Below are 25674 nucleotides of genomic sequence, written 5' to 3' on the forward strand. Positions count from 1 at the left end.
ATGAGCTTGTTAAAGTCATCGGAAGACACTGGATGAAGGCTATTTCAATTAGGATCACTATTAGATATCTGTGAGGTTGACCTATGTCTAGCACGTTCTATGGCTGAAGTGGCAATAACGACATTATAGACATCTCATAGTGCGTAGACCAATGAGGCATTGGCGACTTGAGGTTCTGGAATGGAGAGAGTGCAGCGTAGAGCGTGCACCTACAAATTGGAAAGACTTTCTAGTTAAAGTCGGAAGCAGTTGGAAGTAGGCTGCTTATAGCCGATCCTATTGGAAATCTGAATCTATACCCATGTTCAGTAGTGGACGTCCTGTGGTTAAAATGATGATAAGGACAGTCAAAGACATACACACCAATACCTCGCTTTACGTTATTTCGTTTAGCGTTTTTTCGAAATTGCGTCGCTGCTTAATTAGTACTAATTTTCACTATGCATCATTAGATTTTCGACGTTGCTTTGTTTTGGGTTCGAATTTTTAATTTATTATTTTGATATTTTCTTTTTTTATTCTATGGAGAACTAAAAAATAACGATTCAACCAGCGGAAGGAGTTTTAAAGTCCCAGGCGTAGTTATAAATATCAATTACGAGAAGGACAAACATTTTACCAATTTATTGTAAAAAAAAGCCGACTTACGACAGAAAACACTGTGGACTCATCTGTCAGTGATTAATTTTAATTTCGTTTTTCATAAATTAATTGAAACATTTATTTTGTTTTAATTGAATACGTTTTAATTTGTTTTTTTTTTGTATGTATGTAATAACATTTTATATTATTTTTGTTTATTAAAAGTTTACTCCGTTAAATTATCTTTTAAAAAATAGTATTTTCGTAACCATGGAACCAATTTTCGATCTTTACATGGTTTGCTATAGAAAATTTTAATTCACTTTGCGTCTTGTTTTTTGAGAACCTAGCCAAGACGTGAAGTGAGGTATTGTTTTATTGCTAAATTTTATAACTTCATATATAGTGCGTGTTTATTCATTTGATCTCAAGTTTTGCTAGAAGTCTTACTAATTTTACGAATTACTGGTTAAATTTTAATGATGATTTGTGGTATTGAACGTTCTTCTATTTCATTTACTATTTGTAAATGTAATGAGCAATTATGGTTCTTATCAAATTGTTTCGTTTTTATGAAGAAACATTGATAGAGCAAATGTTTAAACATGGCAATTATACCAATCTATTTTTTATATTTAATTTCAAAGTCTTATTGCGCAAATTGTAGCGTTTTGTATTAAGATTGTGATCAACAAATCGTTAATGCAAAATCACAAATCTTAAACTGTTCACGGTGCCGGCGTATAAACCGTCGTCTGATCTTATCTTGCTGCCATTAGATGGGATTAGGTACGAGAACTATCGATCCGTGATATTGTTTGTTCTTACAATGGCAGTTGTAAACATTTAGGGAAATTACATATAAAAAATTTATAACAAAAGTGAAGATTTATAAATTATGTATAGTTAATGTTTTTAGCTATTATGGTATATTATTGGCTATATTTATTGAAAAATACTAAGTTCAGCTTTTTTCAAAAACTTTTTTTTTTGATAATTATCGACAATTAAAAATATGTATATTTCTACACTAGCAAAATATAGATTAAATATGTTATAATTTAATTTCTTGAATATAGGTGACATAAAATAAGGTGTTATTTTACTATGTCTTGCACTTCAGATGGATGCTACAAAGTAGAAACGATCTGTGTATTGCAGATTGCCGCAGATTTACTGTCGTAATTTTGTTTACGAGTAATTAGTTTATGTATATTCGGTTTTAACTTTTACGAATTTCACAGCTTCTTCGAACTAGGAGTCCGCAGTTAACAAATGTTTAAATTATTCGTGGCACGCTATTGTAATGCAATTAGCATCGCAGCTTCAGTTAAGTTAGTGTAACTTTTGAAGTGTGGTTATCGAGTTGGTACATGCTACTTCTAGTAGGTTCTGTATCTTTAACAGAATCTGGATCTGCTTGTTATATAAGTGTACTAAGGGCTTGGTCTTTGTGCGAAGGATTGGGAAGTGGATCTTATAACTTCTTACCAGAGTGATTCCTCATCACAGGTGCTAATATCAGCTTGGAACCACTGGTAGCGATGACCTGCCCGTCTTTCGTCCACCAAACGTATGGTTTAGGGTTACCATCTGCTTTGCAGTCTAATGATAAAGCGCTAGAACCTTCTTCTAAGCTGGAGAGTCCACTTGCATCAGCGCCAAGTATGGAAACAACTGGGACAACTGTAACAAAACAAAAATAAAAATGTTATTTTATTGCCCCCCTTTATTTTGTTTTTTATTGCCTGTTATGTCGCACAGCTCAATAATTGGTTAGCTTAGATCTGTTTGCAATAACTAAGATTGAAAGCTTCCACACGAGTTTAGATTCAGGTTGTTGCATCATTTATTTTAAATAGATGGAAGGTCGCTAAAATCATAGTCGCTTCGTGGCCTGAAAGTAAATGCCCCCGAGATCTCTTAGCCTTGAGCTGTCAATTGAAACTCGCTGTGTATTCAGTTTCCTGCGAGGAATGAATCACGGCTCATGGCTTAACATAGGTAAGGCCGTGGAAAGTCACTGAATGCGAGGAGTGCAGGATCGGTCATCGTAGCGATTTTTTGGTAGACCTATGCCTTGCATCGGGCGTCCATCGGCTGAATAGAAAAAGAAGAAGGAAGAATTCGTTATTTATTTATTCCACGTTTAATCACTTAGTAAAGTGATAACTCCGAAACATGTTACACACTTTTTTATATGTCGAATTGTGACTGGCCAATAATTTCCGCCAGAGCAGTCTGTCAGCGCTGCTACTATTATAGTTATTTCCTGGTATTTCGTAATTAATGGTATTGAAGTGGTAGATAATTTTCAATGGTATTTATGAAAAAGGTTCAAAACCTTAAGGCACATTCAAATGTACACATACATTGCGATTAGTTTGAATGATACTCACAAGTGACATCGAGCATCGTATACGAGTCCCGGTAGTAAGGGGCCGGGTAAGAAGGATGGTTGGCTCGGCAAGTTAACTGTTTACTATGCGCCGACCTAGTCGCACCCATTTCTAGAACAGACCGAGCTGCCCAGACGCGCGGTCTTTCCACTTCCGATGCATTTGTCTGACTCCAAGCCGAAAGGCGGTCTTTTTCTGAAAATAAATAAAATATAATTTATATACATGGTAAATAGTCATTGGTGTAATTTTTTTAAAAATTAATAGTATTTTTAAATTCGAATTACTACAATTAAAATTAATTATTACTTACTATCTGTCCATGCATAATTAGTACTGCTACAAGTTATTGGTCTGTAGTAATACAATAAAAAAACTTGTAACATATATCAGACTGATAACTTTATAGGGGATGATTTGAAATATGTGTAGGTACTTTGAAGCTTTTACGTCTAAAATTAATCATTCTGTATATAAGAATCAATCGACGTTTCTGTTAGGCCCTCTGTAAAACGAGAAAGACAAGTCATTTCATTCCTCGTTTTTCATGTTTAGTGTTGATATTTTTTATCACATAAGTCACCGACCATGGGAGTGTAAACAAGTATGTAACAGCTATGAATACATAGTTTGCATATAATGTCACTATTTGTTAATATATTTAAAACAATGATTATATGTCATTCGGGACATAAATCTTAAGTTGATTTTTATCTTTGGTTAAAGTACATTATTAAATTTTTACATTATTAATACCAAGGGGTGGTGAAATACCAAAGCGAGCGGAATTTTATATTAATATTATTAATATTATTAATAAAATATAAAACTTAAAAATTATACGAATATAGTGCTAATTGAAATTCGCTGTCATGTAAGAAATGAAAAGACCAAAGTAGTGCTATATAAATAATTTATGCTATAATTTATTACAATTTTTCCACGTATAGATGTAAATATTTGCTAGAATATTTATAACCGTGCAGTATAAAGTATTATTTTAATCATAATACTTGGCAATAAATTTTTCTAACTAGCGTGTTAAGAATATTTTTGAATATGATTACAGAAAAAAAGTCTGAGTTGTTATATTTGGATCCCTAGTATCTGTAAATTGAATGATACTCTTATAGGTAAGCTATATTTGATTCTAATTTCTGTTGAATTGATGATCCTTATTAATTATATGAATAAATGTATAATCTCTCTGGGTTGAAAGCCACTTCATAAAGACAATGTATGCGCTATAATTTACTACGCAATTCTAGAGTACTTTGGAGGATAACTTTGTAGTAATTCATTTGTGTTTTAGTTGGTAACAGACAACCTAGATAGTCTAACTTCTAAAGGCAACGCCGCGAGTGTTAGTGAAAGTTATGTTTAGCATATCTGTAAGCGATATAATTAGATTACAAGTGTTTTTATGTACTATTTGATAGGAGGAGTAGTAGCCTAGCCATAAAGAGCTAAGATTTCCGATTGTAGGTTGATTCCCGAGACACATTATTATATAATTCAAACTTTGTGCGTTAATTATGTAGGAGTGCCACGACTCACAAATAAGTTTCCAGAGGATGGGCAGTAGTGTTCGTTGCGTACCATAATAATACACTACGATTTGCTGGGTGTAGCAGTTATGGTAAAATTCTCATAGATATCTTTGGGGCAGGCAATTGCGTAGCTGTGAGTGTCTATCAAATAAAAATAGAGAGAGAGAGAGAGAGAGAGAGAGAGAGAGAGAGAGAGAGTCTCGTAGGTGATGCAGCGAGAAAGATACAGAAAGATCTTAAATAGTGAAAGGCATTAGGAAAAGTGCGCAACCTAGCACTTCAAAAGAAAGATTATTCAGCGATAGTAATGCGAATAACTTTAAATATCCTGTGTGTAGTGATTAAAGAATAGTTACATAATAACTTACAATTACTTACGATAAAAGAGGAAATCACCTGTTATGTAAACATATAACATTTAAATATTATAATACACTTGCACATAAACTAGTCAAATTTAATCCCTATGTGTAACGCCGACTAAATCACATAATTTCACAAAATATGCTACGAACACAAACGCGCATTAATTTAAACTTGCAACAGGAGGATGGTCGCGCTATCTTGATTTGATACATTACACATACCACTTAATGTCCCGTAGTGGCAACAGTTTGTTGTGTATATGGTGATTGGTCATAGGTGTAAAAGCCTTAAGAAAGTGAGTACATAGTTTATTTCCTGTCTATTTACGTACTTATTATAATTAACGTTTATATAACGTTTATAATAACGGTGTCGGAAATATTAAAAACGTAATTATGATATAATAAGAAAAAACGTTTCAAAATTCGGATTAATACTTACCAATACACCTACAATCCATCACTCTGTATATAGTAATAAAGAAAAATAAAATAAGGCTATATCTAGATGCGAATCAACATAATCTAGATAGATGATGATAACGTTAGTATCTTTAACATATATAGGTCAGAGATATAGTCTGATTACCTAAATACCACTCGATGTAAGCTGGTGGGTTGCCGTATCTGGCTTCGCAGACAACGGTCGCTCTGGACCCGGCCGGAACGGTGATGTTCTGCCCCGGCAGCACATGGGAACCGTTGAAAAGGATCCTGGGCGATTGCGGAGGTACACGGACCGCTAACGCTGCAGGGGGACTTGAAAGGGCATCCTGGAACAATATGATAACTCTTATAAATTTTAGTTATTATTTGTAAATATAAATTTACAAATGTGTTTATAAATTATTGTTATTAAATTTCATCATCATTATTTTATCCGTATAACATAAAGACCGATTGAAGCATTTGATGATTGACGTTATGCTGCTAGCTGGCTTAGGCTTTGTGCAGTTTCATCAATATTGAGCCCGCGGAAACAGGGCGTCAGCGAGCTAAAAAAATTACTTCTGGTGATCGTATCCAGTTACATCGGAGATGTTCGTACCGAGAGAGACTATACCCGTGTAGGTGTATAGGGTTGTGACTTAAGTGTAGTGCAAGTTGTGCGTAGCAAGGACTGCTCAGCGGTCGGAAGCTATAAGGGCCGACCCTGTCCGCATTTGCTAGAACGTGGCCTAGGCGGACAACGCCGCCAGTGTCGTGGGTTTGTGTGATGAGTGTTCGGTCATCATGCTTATCGCTGTCTTGATGTGCGCTGTGTTGAGATGGTGACGGGTATTTGTATAAATTCCGCTTTGAGAGCCAAGTTTGTAAACAGTGTCTTATGACGACTTTAGTAAAGTCCTCTGTCTCCATTTCAGAACTTGTAACCTTTCCTTATGTAATCAATACATTTTTTTTAATTTTCACATTGACGCTGTTTAACAGTTTATAAAAAAGTTAAATTGGTATGGTAAAAACATAATTAAAATTATAACTATTATATAGTTACATTTTTTAATTTCTTAAATTTTTAATTTATATTAAAATAAATTAAAAATTGAACACCGATATCTTAAATAGTAAATGCAATAAATAGGTCGTATACATATACTTACAATTATATATAATCGAACGAAAACAAAAATCTTTGGATAAAGTTCTGAAATATAAAATAATTTCATAATGTTACAAAATTATATCGGATTAAAAGTATTACTTTCTATTCCCCAAAAAGGGTTTACTGAAAGAGACAGTAAGTTGGCGTTAAAATAGCTTCAGGCTAAAACACATTTTTCCCTTTATTCTAAATGACAATCCATTATTTAGTTATCAACGGATTTAAATATGGAATGATTGTGTTATCCAGAGAGAGTAATGGCTTCTATTGAAGTGGAATTAGTGAAAATATTAAAACAAATATATAATCTTACTACATAAGTTTGCTATTAACACTATATAAATATATTTATATATTTATATATATGTATGTATATAAATGTATACATATACATGTATACAAAAGATACAGAAAAGTGTAAGGGAAGTTTTTCAGTAACAACTATATACTTAAACATTGATTTACAAGCAAATTACTATTAAATTCTTTTTAATTGATCAGCAAGCTAGAGAATTAGGAACGAAATAAAGTTACTTTTTTATCATCGTTGTAGTGTATTACTTAATAAATTAATAATAAGGGAGAACTGCATATGTTAATTCTCTGTAAGGAAATTTTCGGACGTCTTGTCACAATAGGAGACGTTAAGTGGAATATTTTGTCAACGTTTCTGGCTTCCTTTGCGGACGCCGACGAATTCTGACATATTACGCCCCAGGGAGTCGAGTGAAATGCGATGAATTATCCACTTTAAAATATTGCGGGAGAGTGTTTTAACAACCAGGAAATATCTACGCTTATCGTCTAGCCACAGTAATATTAAAAATTAAATATTTGTATAAACTCGTCGGAAAGTTATTATTCCTCTTTAATAACTTTGAGTGCTTTACGAGGTTTAATATGTGTCACAAAATGACTTACGGTTCTGAAATCATGGTCGCCGCTGGTGTCTGAAGATTTTGGAGTAGGTTAACCTTAGATTTAATCATCAAAAATAGTTTATGATCTTAGTAACAGTTATTTTTGTGTTCAATTACACTATGAGATTTTGATTTACAACAAATATTTATATATATATATACCAAAATTACATTTTAAAATTTTAATTTATCTGTCGTGTATGTCTACCGATTTGTTACGGTAAATACCTGAAATAGCTGAACCGATTTTGATGGGACACATACTGGCGAATAGCTGTTGCAATTAGGAATAACTATGGTTATACTAACTTTAGAAAAAATCGTAAACCGAAAAAATAAAACCAATTTTTTTGTTAAATTCCTACATTACTTTCTACATATTCCTACATATAGTAAATAAATAACAAACTTGTGCCGGATAATTAAGTTCCATCGAATATTTATCATCATCATCTCTTCACCTGTAGGAAGTCTGCTGTTTTACATGACTTTCTGCAGAGATTTTCAATAGGATCTAATGTCATTAAAAAGGCGTTCATTCTTCTAATTTCTTCCATATCGACTTTCTCTCGCCTTCTTTTTGTGACGCACATAAGTAGCCGGTGTAAAAGTTTCTTAGTTAATATTATTATTAATAAATTAATAAAACGAATACAAAACTTATCTGCAACTAGTTGACGACTGTACCAATAATAATCTAGTTTAAGTTACGATTGTGTCATGCATAGATAAGGAAAGTTCCAAACATTAGTATATTTTTATAACATAGTTCTTCATAGCCAAATTCGTGAACAAACCTGAACATCGTAGTTGCTGGCGGTAACCTGGCACTGCCATTGTCCGTCGTCCAATTGCAACGTGGCGGCTCGCACCCACAAGGAACAGTCACCTCCAACTGCACTATGCTCATTCGCCCATTCGTATTTCCCTCTGTATATTCCCACAGGCTGAAAGAAAAAAATTATTAACTATAAATATGAAGTAAATTTATCATAATTAAGCTACGTACATGTTATTCTACGATATCGAATCAAGTACAAGGGAATTTTTTCAAGTATAAGGGAATTTTTCATGGCCCCCGTTATTAGATTCGACATTCACAAAAATATATTTATATACATAACAAATCAAAGTTAAAAGAAATTTTCATATTTTTCTCAAAGTAAAAGAGAAAATATCGATCATTTCACGAGTAATGTTGACTATTTCATTATTTTTAATGTAGTGGAATTTTAAAACGAAATTTTATATAACTTTTTATGATATAAAAGGGACCAATACCATTTTAATTACAATTCGGAATATTGCAAAATGTTTAAATTAAATTGTTTTAAACGAAGTAATTGTTCATTTTCCCATTGTACCTAAATTTGAATGTTAAAAATTAATCTATTTCTCTTAAATTAATAATACTTGTTCTAATTTTTTTTCGTATTGTGCAATCAGTCTCAGATTTTAAGCAGATTTGTTCCTTTTCGTCTATCCTGTTTAAGGCGTTCCTCTGCAGGAGATCATCCTTCACCATCTATCACCTAGTTTTTGTATGTCCTAGCTTCCAGTCGTCTAGAGTACCTGACGGTTGCTAATGCTAAGTCATTCAATTGATTTTCCAGTCGTTGTATATATTTATTCCTTACTACTTTGCTACCTCCTTAACAATTTTTATGTTTGGTACTTTGTGAATTTCTGGGTTCGTAATAAACTATGGCATGCTTGCTATATACAGCCTTACACATCAATCTATAAGTAAATTCAAGAAATTTGTTAAGCACAGATTCTGTCGAAAGGCATTTTACTCTTTTTCAGATTATATTTAGGATAAAGATGTTTGGCAATTAATTGTTCTAATTTTGAGCAAAAAATATTATTAATACTATCATAAAAAAAAATTACTAACCAAAGTTTCTAGTTAGTTCTCAGTAGGTGGCGCGCAACTTATAAAACTTAATTTTAAGTTTTGTGAATACATTATAGTTGAATAAGCGATTACATATGACTGTGGGTATCTTATATAATAAAGTTATTATAGCGTTTACTTTGAATTAGTACTCTGTACATGTTTAATTTAAAAGTTTTCTATAATTATATGAGTATTTTCGAAGGATTCGACTACGAAACATTACATTTTGAAGTAAATAAAATATTGAAACATATAACAACAACATATTTATATTTTCTTTTGTCTGTTATATAATTGTAAATATTGGATATTCCTTTTTGATCAAACTTGGTTATTATTCGTACATTTCGAATAACATATTCATCATTTTACGCAGGAATCAGAAATATGAATTCACAATTAAAAAAATATTCATTTTTCATAAAGAATAATGGCAGCCGTATTTATATTGGAATGTTTATAAATTTTTGTAAACTCGTACAATTTCACTTGTGTTGTTGCAAACATTTTCGTGGTACAGTTTTAACACGATGTCGTGATGACGTCACACTCGATTAATATGATAATGAAAACCAGTAATGCGAAAGGCGGAACGCGTAGGAATTTTAGATCAGAATATTTACCTTCCTTGATAGAGATAATTCTGTAATTCTATTATCAGACTTAGTTCTAAAAACTCTACGATGTCTGTAAAAATGATTAATGTTCGTACAAGAATGGCCTCATAATTTACATCCATAAGTGGCAAAAATACGATTGCGCTCTTATTAATAAAAATATAAATCTTCCTTGAAGCCAGCTTAACTGTTTTATAAGCCTCGTTCATTTTTTTAGACAAGGCGCCTTAACAACTGTGTAACGCTGATACCAAGAACAAACATGTAAATGTACATATTTTGTATTACAAAATTTTATCTTCATATATATAAAATCTAAGGACAGTACAGAGATCTGTAATAGGCATAACACGTAGCAATATGTTTTTCCGACGACATATTTAAGATCTCGGGAAGTCGTTGAACTGTGTATTTGTTTCAATTGTTCTGTATATAATAAATTTAAAAGTAGTGTAATGTTTGGGTATACGTATGACGTACGTTTACAGATCCTGATGGTGTAAATGAGTTGTAAAATCGCGTAATCATTTAAAATTATTTATTGTAATGTAGATATATATTTAAACATTAATAACGAGATCAAAATTGTTGGCGGACGTTGGATACGGGTAGCGCAATACCGGCCATGGCGTTATTTGGGAGGATCGGATGCCTTGCGTATGTACATCCATATTTAACATCTACTAGCACTAGATGGCTGCCCGCTCTATTTTTCCTAATTAACTAAGTCCATCCAACGTACATACGTTCAAAAAAAAAAAGAAGTTCAAGAAACTTCTATTTGCGATGAGATCGCCCTTAGCACTCCATTTTGTTTAATTAATTTCATTTATTCTTACGACGTGTTAATGTACAATGAAATATAAATAAATCAATAAAAGAACATTTTGAAATTATTGCGTCGAACGCTACAGATTTAAGTGCGTTACAAAAACATTAACATTATTTACTATTTAATATAACCATGTACCACACTAAGCGATCTAAGAGCGCGGCGACTTACCAATCCAGTGGAATTGTAATATGTAGAGGTCAAAGCTGAAGCTACCGACGAAGTTATTGAGTTTCGCCACTAAAAAATAGATTATAAGCTAAGCACTCACGAAATTTACAAATGCCACAAAAAAAAACCACTTGTTTTCTAGAATGTGCAAAATAAAAAGTCAACGTAAAATAGTTTTATTATATGAGATCATTACACTTATTTATAATTGTCGGAATCGTCAGTGCAACACTTAAATTTAATTTAATGTAAAATATTTAAGTTGGACATTTTTAGTCACCTTGAAAATGCTTTTAAGTATAGAATGCTTCAAAATTGTTCACGACTAACACTGTTGTGAAAGAAAAAAAATCTTGTCTATAATTACTTTAACATAGATTGTTCTGTATTATCGTTTATATTTAGAACGCTGTTTAACATAATTTTGTTTCATTTATTCATTAATATTTAACTATAAACATCAAGCAAATTTGTACTATGTCATAAGAAACTAATTTAAATTTATATTAGGTATTGCTTCTGGCGTAATTATCGTCACTTGAAGAGAAATTTCAAGTAATTTATACAAATAAATAAAATCGGTGTGTTTGTTTTTAATATTAAACTAACGGCTTTTTACAACATGGATATGTATTATATATTGACCATATACCAAAATTACTTAATATAATTTTTTTGTCTGTTTGTTCCGGCTAATTTCTGAAATAGCTGGACCGGACTTTTATTTTAGAAAAATTATTAAACGAGAAAAGCTTCATATTTTATTGTTAAATTCCCCGTGGACAAAGTCGCGAGCATAGCTAAGGTAAAAAGAAAATAAATTAAGCAAGAAAGCCTATAAAGCTTACTATAGTCGTTTTATGTGGAAGTGTCCACCAAGGCCAACTCTTACGATCTTTTGTCAAACTATAATAAATAAACGATGAAAAAAAGGTACCTTTACGCACCTAAATCCTGATAAATATTCATAAGCATAAAGACATTTCAATACGGGAGCGAACTGAATAGACTTAATAGACAAAACATGTTCAAAGAAACCGGAAGGCGAGCGTGGGTCGATTGAAATACGGGTGTGTTTCAATCGTTCTGTATACAATAAATTTAATAGTGCGTTAATATTTGGGCTTTAAGTATGACGTATATACTTACTACTATTGGCGGTGTACCTGAGTTGTATAATTAGGTTATTATTGAAAATAGTTTATTGTGGAGTAGACATATATTGAAACGTAAATAAAGATGTCAAGGTTTGTTAGCGGATGTAGAGAGATGCGGGTAGCGCAAGATAAGGTCATCGAGGTGATGTTTTAGGAAAGCCTATGACTTGCAGTGGGCATGTATCCGCTTATATTATGATAGAGATGGGACAATTTTCTTTTAAATAGTTATTCAATAGAAAAAAATAAACAGTAATGTTCTTGCGAACTAAAATATCTATACTTACCAATAAAATAAACCAATGTAATATTACAATGTATTATAAATGGAAATAATTAAATTAATGCATAGAATATACAATAATTGAAATGAATTCCGATTGTGTAATTATTAATTCTTACCAATGTTTGTCTAACAAACGTATTTTTATGTCAGACGCTCCGCTGTAGTTTCGGAAGGAATCAATAGATGGCGCTAATAGTCGAAGACCTCGCATTATGGTTTAACTCAGGCACTCGAATGGCGAGTAATTAGTAAAGAGGCGAAATAAATATGCTTTAAGTGCCTATACAACGAAATGTAATTATTTGAAATCATTGTCACTGTGCATACATAATATCTGTTAGTTATTTTCATAAAATACCAGTTTATTACTATGAACAGTGGTTAGCTTAATTGTAAAGGAGTTACGTTCTGGTCCAATTCACTGAACACCGTTGTACTATATAACATTGAAATTGATCGCAAAGGGTGGAGAAAGACATCGTTACTACACTGCCATCATCTAGGGTGTAAAATTCTGAAGACTATGTGACATTTACCTTTGGATTAGTTTGCAGGGTCCTTACCCATTTTATTACTATTACAAAACCATAAAGTTAATAATCTGTAATAATATTTATTTAATACATTTATATCGATGTACATATTTATTGACTTGAGGCTTTTAGGTTGTTGCAAGTATAAGATATTTTAAAAAAATAAGAATGTTCATTCATAATGTTGTCCGCAGATAATAAATGTAAAATGAATGTTAAAAACGACTGGAAATAGTGTGATACAAATGTAAATAATAAAAAATAAAATATTACCAGAAAAAACTCGTCAGTAAACAAAATCAACTGCTTAATTATAAAATAAGGTAACCATTATCAATTACAACTTAAAAAACCATAATAGTTTGTGACAACAGTTTTCTATATTCAGTATTCTTTAACTTAATACGTTGAGTAACGACTCAAAACTTTGGGTAAAGAACCTAAAGAGGTTCTGGAGTTGACCTTGATTCGATCCACGAGGTGAATAGTAGACCTTATTAAAGTCGTCGGAAGACACTAGGTGCCAAAAATATGTATGGAGGCTTATGTGTGTGTTGGTGGACGTCACACAGATTAAATAGTGATTTTTTTATCATCTTTAATTTTAAGTTATGGTTTTATTCATGTCTGGGTATATCAATCCCATTGTAACCATCATATATATTCGCCATAACAACATCCAAAAATCATTATGGAGGCAAAACACCAAGTAGCAAAATCGAATGGCCGCTTCCGACTTAGGTTCTGACAAAATACATTACAAGTGCCAACTGTAGTCAGGACTAAATTTCAGTTGCCTAGCCAGTGATTTTGTTTTACTTAGATTTGTGGCAAATCAAAATAATTATGATGAATACATGATTTACATTTCATTGAAAAATTAGTTCGTAGGTCAAAAATAACGTGCCTGAAATACGAAGATATCTTAATACGTATTAAACACTATGCAAACATTCTAGTTTTTTACCGAAGATAAGTCACTTTATAGGTTAATGAATGACTAAATTACACCTTAGTCATTACGCATATAGAATCTTGTTTATCAGACTGTAACTGAGTCATTGTTGTCTGCATATCTGGATGGAGCATGTTTCATTTAAGTGCTCTTTAAAAATGTTATGGAGTCTTCAAAAAAGTTTGCACATCTAATGCTTTTATGGGATTCGATCTTAGGCGATATGAAGTTTTATCACTTCTCTTAGAACTGACTTGTAAAATATGATCATAGATGGTGGAAATTTGGCGGTTTAAAAACGCGAATTCGGAAATATTAACAGTAAAGAACATCAAACTTATTTTGAAAAGGTCGGCTATTTAAAATCTTCTCAGTGAATGAAGGTTTACTCCGTAGTCGTGAATTGTGTACTATATTGTAGTTATTCGCCTGACAGAGTGAATAGCAGAAGTAGTAGCAGTAATGCACATATAAAGTAACATTTTAACGGTAAGTTATAATCAGATAAAAACGTGTTTACATGCATTTTTTATCTGCATAGTGTTAATGCGTTCTTTTACTCTTATGTTAGTTCTTACCTAATTGCTTATTATAGGACAGATTTCTATTAAATCTCTTTCTTGTAAAACATTGGAGGGTAATCAGAATATTATATAAAATGGATGGGAATTATCATCAACATAGAACAAAAATAAAATAAAATATGAATAGATTATTTTATTTGTGCAAATAACAAACATTTAAAAAGAGTAGTAGCATGTAACCGGTAAATAACGATTGTTGACGCTCCTTTATCGCTTCAACAACAACATATAACAACAATAATGCGATCGCAAACCCGCCTGTCGTGGCGATTATTGTAGATCCCTATAGACATCTTTCGCCTATACCTTGCAGTGGACGCCCATAGGCTGAAACGACGATACTTAATCTCATCCGTAACTTTCACTCGCCTTCGAATGTTCAGTTGAAAATGCACCATTCACCATGTTACTTCGTCCAATGAAAAAATATAGTATTTTTTTTTAAAATATTATACTGAATGTTATTCATAAAACTCAATGTTGAAGAAAATAAATTTATTACAAAAAATGTCTAGTTATTTAAAAAAGTACGTAAATAAATTAGTTCTCGTAATTTATGGCAGTAAGAGAGAGCCCGTGGTAGACTAAGCTCGTACAATATCCCACGAGACATGATGCAAAAAGTAACCTAAATATTTATTTTATACAAAAAACATTTGCTAACATATTCTTTTGAGAAATATGGTTGTGAAATTTTCAAATCATCATGTTAGTTTCTCGAATAAAAACTGGTAAAAAATTCTAAATTGTAAGGAATTTTTATATGAATAGAATTTCTAACAGTAATTTTAAAGACATTGAAAGTTATTACAAAAAAGGAATGCGACTAAGTTTATCATGGGCCCTTAAAATCGACAATGCCATTATGTTTATAAAATTTAGTTCATCTGGCTATTTTCTCCGTTCATGAGTGAGATCTGTAGATGTAGGCCGTAGTTGCACAGACTTATTAAGACTAGGGGCCACTCGGGCAAATCATGAACTGATGGCAAGCCGGCCGCCAGCAGTATAGGTGATTAATTTTTTTTGGTTTTATTCTGGAATAGAATTCAATATTTTTCGAATTTACGAGAGTATTATTTTTGCTGCCGGCGGGCCATCAGTATTCGACCGGCGGGCCGCGGTTTGTGCATCCATGATGTAGGCTGTGCTCGTAATTTTTCTACGAAATCGAGTGTGGAACAAAAGTAAGGGACAAAGTCTACCGGATTATCAAGTAGAAGTTGCAGTAGGCAGGCTACATAGTGCGCAGAAATTATATCCGCAGGGGTTTTGAGGCTCTGGATTGGCGAACACGAACCCGAAAGCTTTTCGACGCTACGTTGGACCCTTTTACGGTCGTCGAAAAACGCTGCAGCAGGCAGATACCTACCTATAAGACTTATTGGAAATTTTCGAGGTGAGCTCATCTCCTGCATTGGACGTCATACGCCTAAAATTATAATAACATAAGTGATCATTATAAATGATCAAACGTGATAAGATATATGTATAATTGGGTATTTAATCCAATAAGGTAACAATAGAATTTTTTTTTGTTTTAGATATAAAATACATTTGAAAATCTAACAACGTAGAATAAGTGTTGCGGAAAATTACATTCACTGCGTTCGTTACCTTGAATTAAATTTTATTATCTGTTTACTTAGCATGAAGATAGCGCCCGGCGATGGTCTTTATTTCGACTAAATTGCGCAAATTGACGAACCGTATAACATAGAACTTACTAGAAATATTTTTTTTTCAGAGAAAAGAAAATTATGTAAAACCTGGCACGAGGTTTCATATGTAACATGTACTTCAATTTTTAATACATATTAAAATAAAAAAAAAAAAAAAACATAAAAAATTATCCAATGTATTCTAGTAATGTATATGATATTTATTTATGAAAATAGTGAGATTTTAACGAGAGACGGGTCATCTCGAGGTAAAATTCATATTTCGGAGTACAGAAGGAGCTTATTGTAAACTACTAACATTACATAAAAATTATGTCTACTACAAATGCGCGTTATTTTTTATTCATTTTTATATTATAATAAAGCCCGTATGAATATCAACGCTACTGCCGTTTACCTCCCGTCCTTCCACTAAACGATTATGGAAATATTTGATTTTAAAATCTAAATTCTGCTACCGGACACTCTGTATAAGCTAATCTCAAATATATATCAATTAGACTTCTTTTTTCTTTGTTTTATCGTTGAATTTGAGTGTAAATGTTGTGGTCTCTTACAGTTGAGGAAAATGTCGCAATGAATAATATGAGTATGGAGATTCTTAAATACTTAAGAATCTCCGTACATATACACATGTAAGTTTTGGGATCCTTAATTGAATAATATCTTTGACTAATACTGTTGTTTATATTTACAGTGCGATTTTATATACGATAATTTGATGTTTAACTCAAAATTCATCTAAAACATTACATTTGCCACCTATCGTTGCAAGATATTTAAAAAAAAATATACAGTGTCGCAGATATTCTTTCGCCTATTATCAGATCTAAGTCATTTAACCAAACCGGTGGTAGACCATCTTAACGTCCGTAAGAGGTGGAATATATTCTATTAAAAATAAAGAATTCTTGAATAAGAAGAATACACACTGGTACGTCTCATTACCACTCTTATTTTTAGTTAGTTTCTAGATTTTTAAACGGTTTTATTTAGTTCGACCCGTACGGAATTTAATTGGGTCAAAATTAGAAATTGAAATTTAAGCACCCTCCCGTTGTCAGATTGATCTGAAATTTGGTACACACATTTAATATAGATGACAATATAATATAATAAAATCAATAACATTATAAATCTAAGATGGCCGCCGATACAAAATGGCGGATTACATAATTTTCCTTAACCCCCTCAATATGGGTATCAAATGAAAGAGCTACACTATGTACTACTAAACACGATGATTATGTCAAAATTTTAAATTCAAAATGGTCGCCGTTCCAATGTGGCGGACTAGGTACATATTTTTCCACAACCACCACAATATGGGTATCAAAAAACCGTTTATCTTAAAAGTTTTTTAAATGTATTTATTTCTGGTAATTACTAGTGACTCCCTTTATGTTTCTCATCTCCATCCAAAAGTTGTCAGGTAGAGATCGCCTCGAGTGATAAGACCGCCTCTTGTACCATATGAATTGATTTTTATTTTTTCCTACATATTGTCTATGGTGTACGAAAAAATGTTCATAAATAAATAAATAATTAAATGACAGTAAACTAATTACCAGTGCTATTTAAACAGGATACAAAATTCTAAATGTAATCTGCATGCACAGGGTATAATGTACTTAAAAAAACCTACTACAAAGTATAAATTGAGGGTGTCGGTTGGCTTGGAGTATTTTCAATGTTTGTTGTGATTCTAACGTCCGTTCTCGCTGTTGATATTCCACTTACGTACACCTCTCTCCATGTTCTTTGACGGAGGTTCGTTATGTTTGGAATGAAAACTTCACCTGTCCCGCCTGGATATAAAATGTAGACATCGTTTTTAAACATAGAATATATTCATTTAACGACTATTCATTCTTTTACTTATATATGTAGTTATATATAAAAACTGTTTTCATGTGTAAAGTTAACTAGTCAATTTTTGCTTAAGCATAAAAAAAATTAGGTACTCCGAAGACGTTGACGTCAAGAAGATGATGATTTAAATTCCGTGTTAATAAATCTTCCACATAAATACATGTTAAAAACTTATAGAGTCCATTTAAAATATAAATAATATTATGTAATGTAAGTGTGTCATATTCAATCAGTTATATTATATTATTATGGATATTTTAATCAACGATGTATTGTAAGTCTCATGTAGTATGTATCATATCACATTCTGCCTTAACAGCTGTTAGTCAAACATCTTGCACAAGTATGAACAACGCTTATTCATATTTGTAAACAGATTTGTGATTACAAATGAGAAGACAAACATACGTAGTTAATATTGGTTTTTTGTTTTGAAATATGATTGATTCCCATGTTGATATTAAAAATAAATATTATCATCATCAATATAATTTCAACCGAAAACGTTCAGAACTGTTCATAGAACTCTCCGTACATTTTTAGGGAGTTGAAATTCAGGAGTTATGATTTTATGTGAATCGATCTGATGTGCTGAGATCAGAGGGAGAGGGTTGAAGCACTTCTTACGTTCACTCTCTTACTACACTGATTTAGCTGGCTCGTTATATTTAGCTATTTTTATAATAGCTTACTGTATTCTGTATATTTCTTTCTCCCGTCCAGATCTTTTTTTCTTTACTGACAATCCAATTTTGTAACATCTTGTCAAACGTTTACGGCTTCCGCATCACGAGATACTCTAAAATTTTTCATTACTGCGTGAAAATATTTTAACATGAACACGCATTTTATACATACTTAAAACATTACAGGAAATAAGTGTAATAAAGGACGTAAAAGATACGTGTTGATAAATTACATCTTTCCTCTAGGTTGTTGAAATTTTTGGGGTAGGTATTCGTGAAAATATGTTAAGGGAAACTGGGGAAGCAAGCGCTATTTGATTTGACCCATGAGCGCGCGGTGGCGGAGGGACGGATGTGTGATGATACCAACCCTTTATGTGTGAGTATTGATAAACTGTCAGTCAACGTAGTGTATACGTGTGTGTGTGGCGAGAAAGAGAAAGGTAAATAGAGAAGAAGGACGCATAATCACCATGTCAGCCATCCAATGCAAGGCATAGGCGTTTCAAAAGATAGCGACAATGAGTGATATTTGCGTTCTCCACATCTAGTGACTACCCGCGAGCTTGACTATCTCGTCGGTCTACCACACTGTGTCTACTGGCTTGTGGTTGGCACTCAAGAACCTTTCGGTCCCAACTGTTATCGGTTGCACCAGCGATGTTTCCCTTTCTCTGATAATTTAGGCGAGCAATTCTTGAAGCTAGGTCGGTGAACTCATGACTTCCGTTGCGGAAACTCCAAGAGGGCTATCTCCATTGCTTTTAAGGACCTAGAGCCTTATTATGAGACTTACAACTTGTAGACATGGGTCAGAAGTGAGATGGGTTTGTAATTTTTTAAACATGGTATTATCACTTTTTTGAAGAACAGCACCACCACACTCTTGTTACATATCTGCGCAGTCTTTCCTTCACGGAAGACGATGGTAAACAGATTCCGAAGGCGTTCCAAGACAGGTCATCTACCTGTCTTTAGAAGTTCACTTATAATTTCATTCTCACAGGGTACTTTGTATCTGTTTGAGGATCATACTAATCTCGAACAGGCTGATGTCGTGAAGATTTTTGGTATAGCGTCGGGTCAAACAAGTCCGTGAGTCTTTAGTCAGATTGTTGATGTTGGTTGAACGAACCACGTGTCTCTTCAAAAGTGCAATTTTTCTAGCTATGTCGGAATGCATCAGTACTGCATCTACAGATTTTACGTTTAATTTGCGCCCACCGTAAGACCGTATTTTTATAAAGTATTTTTATTTACGCGGCATACTGGCCGAGTTTATCGAAATATACATTAAAAAGTATCCGACCTCAGTCTGATTAATTGCAGTAGCTTATTCGAAATAACACATATACAGCTGGCGCGAATGAATACGCATTACGGGAATGGAATGAATTAAAAGGAAAATATATTTTTTAATAAAACCAAGACAATGGTGAATAAAAAAGTTTAATTTTACGGTCATCGAGTGAAATCGAACATCTCTTTCGTATCGTCCTTTACAAATCGGTTCCGTAACGCAAACAAAGAGGAGACAACGGCGATTAATGATGACGTAGAACAATGGCGGCGGCGCAATATCCGGCCGGGGATCGGCGCACGCGCATCTTCGTGGTTTATCGACCGTAGTGTCTTAGACCATATGGCTCTATTCTTTTTTTTCTCCCTACACTTATTTAACGTATTTTAAGCAATAGCGTATCATATTAAAGATACCTTTCGTATTCTAAATATATTATATTTTTAATTCAGCAGTTTCGTTTCAAATGAAAATTGTTTCGATAGCGTAAGTACTTGTATTTGTCAACCATTTAGGTTTCATTAAAATTAGGTATCCCCGCCTGTCGTAAGAGGCGACTAAAATGTCATCGGATTCGCGGGGTTTGAAGGTAGGAGCCTTGATCGTCCACTCAATGCGAACCCAAGAAGGACAGCAACGCGAAGTGATCTCGTGCTGCTGCTGCTCAGCGAGGTTGCCGTGGGAGGCTTTGCTTCCTCCAGAGATCTCTCTTGGTACAGTACAGGCACCTGCAAGTACTATAGGAAATCTGGCTGCCCCTCTAGAGCGCATGAACACGACCACCGAGTGGTTTACGGTGGGTAGGAATTACACATAATGTTGCCCTTTCCACAGACGGCAGGTTATCTTGTGTTCATCCAGAAGATTCTTCTCCCCCCCTAAACCAAAAAAAGGTACATTTATTTATAGACGCACTGAACAAACTACAATGAGAAAGATTCATCTGATATACGCTTTTTGATTCCACAAATTTCAGACAATAACTTTATTAATGTAGCTAAGAACTTTAAACATAAAATACAGATTTTTATTTATAATATTGAAATGTAATTGGTTAAATACTTAAATTATATTCAATTTACTTTTTACAAGACGATGCAGTTACGGTTACTGTCTAAAACACAGACATTTTAATTATTTCCGCACATTATCTAACGTATATTTATATATTTTTACAACAGCGTTTATATTTTAAGATTTGTTCATTTACTTCCATAAAACAATAAAAAAATTGCAAACAAAATTTGTGCTACATTAGTATTGCCGTGGATAGAAAAAAACTGATATGAACAGAATTACAAAGAATGGTGGCATATATTGCTGTACTATGTAAGATAACGACCTGTATTACAAATATTAAATCAGATTAATTAAATTTTAGATTATAATAAGTATTGAAAGTACGAAACGTAGTTAAAATATAATCCTAATTAAGTACACGAATTATAATTTATTATTCTGTTTTGTTCGTTTCGAATTTCATATGATCGTGTACGTCATTCGATTATAATGCTACCGAATCCGCTGTACCGCGCATTAATTATGCGTGAGTGTAGGCTGATCTGTTCGTCAGACTCGCGATGACGCTCACGGGAGTGTCGCTTATTCTATTTTTTCCGTGGTTCCTATCTCGCTGCGTTACTATAACGCAGTATGAAGGTTTCGATAGCACTATAAAATTCTTTATATGTCATAAAATAAAATAAAGTATAACTAAATAGCTTTGTACAATTCTCTCTATCGAAACAAGCAAAATGTTTCTATTATATTACATTAAAAGAAATTAAAAATAAATTTTGAAGTAATTGTGATTTATTCTGGCTTCCTTCATAGTACTATTGTCGAAAAACAACATCGGCTTTTATGAAATAAAAAAAAATATTTTAAACGTATACAAGTCATAGAGTTCAAATTTCTGAATGCTGAGTGAGAGAGATAACACACGTTAACAAAGTATTAATTTTTGTTGTACGAAACCTAGAACAGTGTCACTGTAATAACTTATCAAGCGATAAGAAGACGTATAAATTTTTTTTTATATCTATTTTCAATCATCTATGTCAAGTAACATTAAAATATGTTGACATTACCAAGCCTATAACTTCTGGCAGTATAAAGTCTGCAGAGACAGGTAGTAAACCATCAGTTTTTAGAGAGCGGCCGCCCGCTTCCTAACCGCGAACAGCATGGGCGAATTGAGGTTGGATCTGGATCCCTCCTTGGCTCGCCTGTGGTCCACGCTGCTGTCCCAAGGGGCCACATACAACACCAACAAAAACAATATACAGCTCTACTCGGGTAGAACGCTTTGTTTCGTGCGAATAGCTTCATGCAAATCGTAAGCGCCAGACCAGCTTTTTTAATTTAACTTTTTAAGTTCACGGATCCTTCCGTGAACTCAGCTCCGATGAAGCTGTATAAGCCTGAAGGCTAACTGCAATAACATCAACAGAGACTAAGAAAGATAGTAAAAAATAATTATTATTTATATGTAATAAACCGAATTTTGAAAATGTTTTTTTTTTAATATTTTTATTGCGGTATTTATTACTTCTAATATCTTTGACTTTTGATAATATGATAGTATGTACTATATATTATTCAACAGGAAATGAGCAATACATTCACTCCTATAAAACTTTTACACTGATATAAAACATTCTGTGTAATGTACGCAGTTGTTTCGTGTAATGAAGGTTTGTATTGCTTAAAGAGATAATCTTTTGTATCTTAAATTCCTGTTTAATGAATATTTATGAAGGTGCCAATTATACCTTTTACGCGCCTTTCTCAATAATAATGCCTTTCCGAATTATAATGGCCGGGGTTTAAAACGACGGAGGAATGTAATCGTAATTTATTATACCGAACTCATTAGGCTAACCATAATATATAATTAATTGCGAACGTGATAATCGTTGGTTGAGATGGAAACAATAATTAAATCGTCTGTATATGATTTTAGAGGGCATGGATAATTTCATTTAAGAATCATTAGTGCGATGGACAGACGAGAATACTAAAATTATATAAAATACATGTGTAGAGTGCAAAGAGAAACATATTTAATCTTCAATAACTTTCAAATTGTACTGGCAAGTTGAAGTTGCAATGATATGCAAGCCTATCCTGCAGAATAGATGTTCACTGGGGCTTTAAGGTTTTTAGGGAGGAGACCACGGATCGATTACCAACCGGTCTCATCGAAAACGAGGTAGGATCGTATATCACAGAGGACATCAATCCCTGATCATACTAGATAGAAGCTCCCAGTGCTAACGTTTTTCGAAGTGGTAGTAGTGGTATTAGCCTGGCAAAGGCGACCGGCCAAGTCGAGGTAGGACCTTCTCGGGCGCCCTTAAGTCAGAATTCTAAATGGGTATTACCAACAAGTGACAGCCCAATCTAATCTCCTCGTGGGCTTAATTACTCCGTGGAGCGTTCACCAAAGCGATCTGAGCTCGTCGATCTGGTAAAATAGAATTATGTAGCGGCCCGAGCCAATGCTCCCCTGGGAGCCCTCGAGCTTGGCTATTTTAAAAGAGGTCTTGACTAGGCACACTTTGCACCCTATTACCTCATACCTTCGAAATTTGCAAATGCCATTTGGGCGGCAGTAAGAATCTAGTCATAAAAAACCCCCGGATAAGCAAGCGAAGCATAGGACGTCCATTTACAAGGTGGACCTTGTCAAGGTCGTTTGTAGACTGCCAGAAAGCCACATCCAACCGGTCCTATAAGAGATTCCCTATGTCCAACAATGGACGTCCTAGTTTGATTAGTTATATTTATATTTAATATTTAGTTTTATCAATATATCTTTAAAAAAATTCTATAGATCTCGTATATCTAAAATTAGAACTCATAGAGTTTTTTAAAATACATTAAACCTTTTAAATTAATAGTCATACCATATCTATGTATTTTCTTTGTTAAAATTTTTCAAAAGATATTAGTATAAATTGTGTTTAATCATGGAAGTGTTTCTAATAAACAAATTTAATTCTGTAATTACGCTAATGTGAAACGGGAGAGGTTTTTAATAAGATAAGAACCCATACGAATCAGGTAGTTTTATGTTGGCGAAGAAACTGTGTCATAAATTAAATTACATGTTATTCACTGAACCCTGGCCAGAGGATTTGATAAACTGCTCGAACATATCCGAAAGTTTTCACGCTCAAGATTTGTTCTAAAGATTTGCTTTCCTTGGTTGATACTAAGAAAAAGGGATGAAAACGGTATATGTCTCTATTAAAGATATTCTTTAATAAACCTTACTTTTTGACTTTCTAAGAACGTGATATCATAATTCTCACCCTGCATATCAACTTTTAAAGGATTCTTTCAATGCTGCTCTTAAAGCCTAGAGCCTTAAAGCCTAGTAAAGTTCTATAAATAAGCACCTAAAATCCTCTCGTAATAAAAATATTTCACTGTTTTACATTTTGCTTTCACCGCATACAAATTCACTTTGAACATTTTCCTAAATATTTCAATCAAGGTTGTAGTGCTAGTTCACCTTAGTTCTGAGATCGGTGGGTGTATTTATTTTCTTTGAACCGGTGAGTTATATTAATAATACATTTCAATGGTTTATAATGTATTATTATTATATTTATAATCTGTGTAAACATGAAGGGGATGAAACTTTTTATTGCATTTATTATTTTTTCCTTGGTAAAGCGATATGAGGACACCTTAGTACTGATTTGGGTAAATTTACATCGTTTAAAAATTTATAATTCATGATTTTTTATACCATAATCTGAAAAAAGTCGAGGGAGTAATTGAAATTAAATTCATAATTCATAAATATAAATAAGGTTTTTCCGTTGAACTTCTCTATAAGTATCGTCATCATCATTTCAACCATATAATGTCCACAGCTGGAAATCGATTTCCAATAGAACTGATTAGAAGCAGATTGATTTTAACATCACTCCACCATGCGGAAAGATGTCGGGCGATGCGCTTGTCAGTCCATGGTCTCTCTTCTAGATTCAGTAGTCCCTAGCGATCATCTATTCTGCACGCAAATGACAGACCATGTTTAATTGACATAACTCATCGCTAGTAACGCATATTGGACGTAAATTTTCATCCTAAAGCACTTAAAGATATTGAACGAGAACCGTGTAGGTGGAAGTCTTACGCTGCGATAACATTACAATTTACTATATGCTTTTTATCACGACCGTTACTATCTATGTAATACTGAAGGGCATACAAATATCATATTTAAAACAGGGATTTTGATTATTTTAATAATGAAATAATTTTTGTTTTCTAAAATTTTTGCTGAACTTTCTCCTGTTTCATACTTCACATTTTCTCCTAAACCTTTGTTCACAATCCTTTCTTTTTCATCTCTCATGCTTCTCAAAAATTATTACAATATTACGTTTTATTTACTTTCATTGCACTACTTAATAGTGTTTTGCAGTAATGTAAGTCGATAACGAATATAAAAGCTGAATAAAGTCGGTAACGTCGTGCGTAAGATTTATTATCAAAGTTATCAATGAAGGATCTTGATTTACAAAGTCTAATATATTGACCGTATTTGCTGTTGGTGGTAAGGTGAGAAGAAAACAGCAACTCGGCAACAGAAGAAAAATATATTTAAATCAAAAGGGTAGTGGGCAGAAGGCCTGGTCTGATTTTAAACTGTAGCTTG

At 33.0% G+C, this 25674-nt stretch overlaps 1 protein-coding gene across 1 annotated transcript in view; it reads right to left on the bottom strand.

Annotated features, from left to right (window-relative positions):
• The window catches only part of LOC137933276 (irregular chiasm C-roughest protein-like), a 140966-nt gene that overhangs the window by 9834 nt on the left and 105458 nt on the right, over nt 1-25674 (bottom strand). The window contains exons 3-6 of the mRNA XM_068777157.1: nt 8217-8366; nt 5486-5669; nt 2982-3176; nt 2074-2268 (exon numbers count right to left, since the gene is read on the bottom strand). Of these exons, the coding sequence (XP_068633258.1) occupies nt 2074-2268; nt 2982-3176; nt 5486-5669; nt 8217-8366 (724 nt within the window). The remainder of the gene's footprint in view (nt 1-2073; nt 2269-2981; nt 3177-5485; nt 5670-8216; nt 8367-25674) is intronic.

This window comes from Battus philenor, unplaced genomic scaffold (genome assembly GCF_028537555.1).
Source record: "Battus philenor isolate CCGP_79_NKW_IND1 unplaced genomic scaffold, ilBatPhil1.0.hap1 SCAF_13, whole genome shotgun sequence".
Classification (NCBI taxonomy): domain Eukaryota; kingdom Metazoa; phylum Arthropoda; class Insecta; order Lepidoptera; family Papilionidae; genus Battus; species Battus philenor.